The sequence below is a fragment of the Sinocyclocheilus anshuiensis genome, unplaced genomic scaffold, assembly GCF_001515605.1.
Source record: "Sinocyclocheilus anshuiensis isolate Anshui unplaced genomic scaffold, SAMN03320099.WGS_v1.1 scaffold1079, whole genome shotgun sequence".
Taxonomy (NCBI): Eukaryota; Metazoa; Chordata; class Actinopteri; order Cypriniformes; family Cyprinidae; genus Sinocyclocheilus; species Sinocyclocheilus anshuiensis.
The window spans coordinates 1,532,883-1,535,965 of NW_015548207.1; the positions used below are offsets into that span (position 1 = coordinate 1,532,883).

General features: G+C 37.8%; 1 protein-coding gene across 1 annotated transcript; it reads right to left on the reverse strand.

The window, feature by feature from the left end:
• Nucleotides 1-1,297: 1,297 nt before the first annotated feature.
• Nucleotides 1,298-2,062, reverse strand: LOC107653539 (uncharacterized). The gene is made up of 2 exons (XM_016440284.1): nt 1,592-2,062; nt 1,298-1,468 (listed from the first exon to the last, which is right to left on the reverse strand). Exons 1-2 carry the CDS (start codon nt 2,060-2,062, stop codon nt 1,298-1,300), a joined length of 642 nt encoding a protein of 213 aa, XP_016295770.1.
• Nucleotides 2,063-3,083: the final 1,021 nt, after the last annotated feature.

Consider the following 3,083-nt stretch of genomic DNA (forward strand, 5'->3'; position numbering starts at 1 on the left):
GGGTAGGTTTAGGGGTGGAAATGGGATCCAGGGGGTGGAGATGGGTAGGTTTAGGAGTGGAAATGGGATTCAGAGGGTGGAGATGGGTAGGTTTAGGGGTGGAAATGGCATCCAAGAGGTGTGTAACTTGGTAGGTTTAGGGATATGTAAAGTGGGAGGAGTTGGATCTCGAGTTGGAGTTTGTGCACCACTGTAATACCAGTGTACTTACAATGTAACTCCTCAGGAACTGTCCACTTAATATAAAGTGCAACATTCTGGTCACCAGCCACAATTTATATGTAAAGCCTAACTTACTGGCCGCTGCTGTGTAACATCAGAGTAATTACATGGTAAATCCATAGGAATTGTTTACTTAATATAAAGTGTAACACATTCTTTACCAAAAGTGCTGTTAGTCCTGTTACACATTTGTACTTTCATTACCAAAAAGTGTTGGTACCAATGTCCTGTTACACATTTGTACTTACACATACCATTCAGTGGGTTGTTACACATGTGTAGAGTAAATACAACATGAGCGATCGCCACCCTGTGTATTTTGAGAATCATAGTACATTTGAATAGGCAGCGTGAGAATTCATGCTCTTATGAAAAAAGCTGAAATGCATTTGCATTTTTGATGAGTTTGTTAATTCTTTGAGATGGTTAACAGTTTGATGTTGTGTGTATGTGTTTGTGTGTTATAGATTTGTTAATGTTTTTCCAAGTTGTTTCCACTTTTACAACTTGTTTACCATATGAATTAAACTGCTAGAGGAGAAGGTTAAATTTATTTAAAAAACAATTCCCAGTAAAAATGCATTTCAGTCATCGCTGTGAAAGATTGTAGTTTCACCTTAATTGTACTCTTTACTACAGGCATATGATACAAATAGCTTTTAAGTCAAGTTTAAAATAATTCAATATATTAAACAGCATTTTAAACCATTCAGAAAGTACATTTTTCTGAGTGAGTCACATTACTTTGTGAGTAACATTAAGACATTGTATATTTTAAAACAACGATTGGGTTTACATTGTTTTATTTATTATATTTCACATACACACTATTATCATACATTTTACTTAACACAGCTAGAAGGTCGAATTCAATTGAACATATATATAGTTACACCAAGACAATACAGCAAACCAGAGAGATGCGCTAGCGAACAATTCATCAGGTACAAATGCAGTAAATCCAGATAGTTTTGTCAAATCAGCAGACGTCACCCTAGAAATGACCCATCATTCAAGCTGTTCCCTGTAACAGTCTTAATTTAGGTGGATTTGTAAGCAGATCACCCTGATGAGTTCAGGCAGCTCGCTGTAGTTCAACCTCTGAACCGTAGATGGATGATTCTGATAGTTGTGCTGGTTTATCTTGCTTTTCCTGATGCTCCAGACATCTTGTTCTGCAATCCCAAAAGCTCACAGCAGCAATGACAACAACAGCGAGGAATGTGAGCAGAACTAAAGCTGAAAACTAATAAAACACACACACACACAGACACACACACACACACACACACACACACAATAAGATTATAAATATGATATATATAGTTTATATATAAAGTTGATAAAAAAAGTTGTACAGTAGACTCACTCTTGAGTAGAAAATGATTTTTTCGGTCAGTTCCAGCAGTTCTTTTCCGTTCACTTTGCCGTCCCTTACTCCAGTGGGTTTGCACCATTTAATCTGGAGCTCTTCATCCAAAACATAATCTCCTTCCCAGTGTGCCATGCCACACGCAACATATTCACCCTCAAACAGCAACAGAAACATCCACAATGCAGATGGAATGAGACTAAATAAAAATATCCCAGCACAATGAGAAGACGAACGTCTGCAGGGTCTTTGGATGAACATCATCATAGTCAGAGCTAGAAGAGCAGGTCCAAGAAAGATGAAACTCATCAGCACCATGTTAAACTCAGGGTTACATGGGCACGAAAATTCCCGATCCATCAGCTTCTCCAGACCAATCAATGCAAAGCTAAAATGCAGTGCACTAAAAGAAGCTGTATTTCTTTCAGGTTTATCAGAATTCTTCGAAAACAACTCAAGAAACACCATCTTTTTTGGACAACAAGAAACCGGCTTACTTCAGACCCACTAAAGGACTGAGACCTTTTAAATAGAATAGATCATCTATATCTGCTCACAGAACAATGTGTAACAGCGAATCTCATATACAGCAACTCAGGATCTTTATTATTAACTATTTACATGTTTATTAATTATAAACTATGAGACAAGGAACACTGAAAAATAACAATGGAAACCATTCAAGCGAACAGGAGTCAACTTCATTCTTTTATATTGGGAGTCATTCAAAAACGCTCCATTGAACTAAATTCAATGAAATTCATCAGAACTAAATTAGATCGTGTTTGTCCAACAAAATGAAAACAAACAGCAGTATCCCATATCATGGTACATGACAGCATAGAGCATATATTTACACTCAATCTTATAGTGCTGCTTTGTTGGGTTATTGGAAAAAAAAAGACAAGGTAAAATGTTGGTCTCTTTCTCTCTCTTTCTCTCTCTCTCTTGTGGAGTGCATGCTGGGAGTGAGTGGGGTGTTGTGAGTGAGTATGAGTGGCGACTCTCGTGTTTGAGTTTAGTTTTTTTTTTTTCGTAGTTTAAGCACAGTTTGGGGTTTTGTTTTGTAGGGGGGTGGGGTTTTGGGCATTTGGGAAGCATGGTGGGTGCAGGTGCGCAGGGTTTGAGTTCAGTCACACGTCGTCACGGTGTAAAAGTGGCCTCTACAGTGAGTGTGGAGAGTTGCTGTTTAGCTGTGGGGGAGATTGTGGGACACACAATTGTATTGTCCGCCTCTAGGATGAACAGCGCTATTGTTATCTTTTTGAGTACAATAGAAAAAGCCAGTGAGTTAGTTCAGAGGGGAATCATACTTGATGGCGTTCTCACTCCCGTTCTACCACATTTATTACCATCAAAAAGAGTCACTTTTGACTCTTATTACTAAATTAGCAATTTGGTGTACTAAGAAAAATAAAGTGGAAGAAAAAGGGGGTTGAAACAGATCTTGTTCTTATGGCTAATTTTTTTGTTAAAAGAAGATTAACTT

Excerpts from the sequence above, each read along its gene's own strand:
- LOC107653539 (XM_016440284.1), bottom strand. The coding sequence starts at position 2,062 with ATGGTGTTTCTTGAGTTGTTTTCGAAGAATTCTGATAAACCTGAAAGA. Across the intron at positions 1,469-1,591 it reads AAATCATTTTCTACTCAAGA|TTTTCAGCTTTAGTTCTGCT; the intron begins GTGAGTCTACTG and ends GTGTTTTATTAG.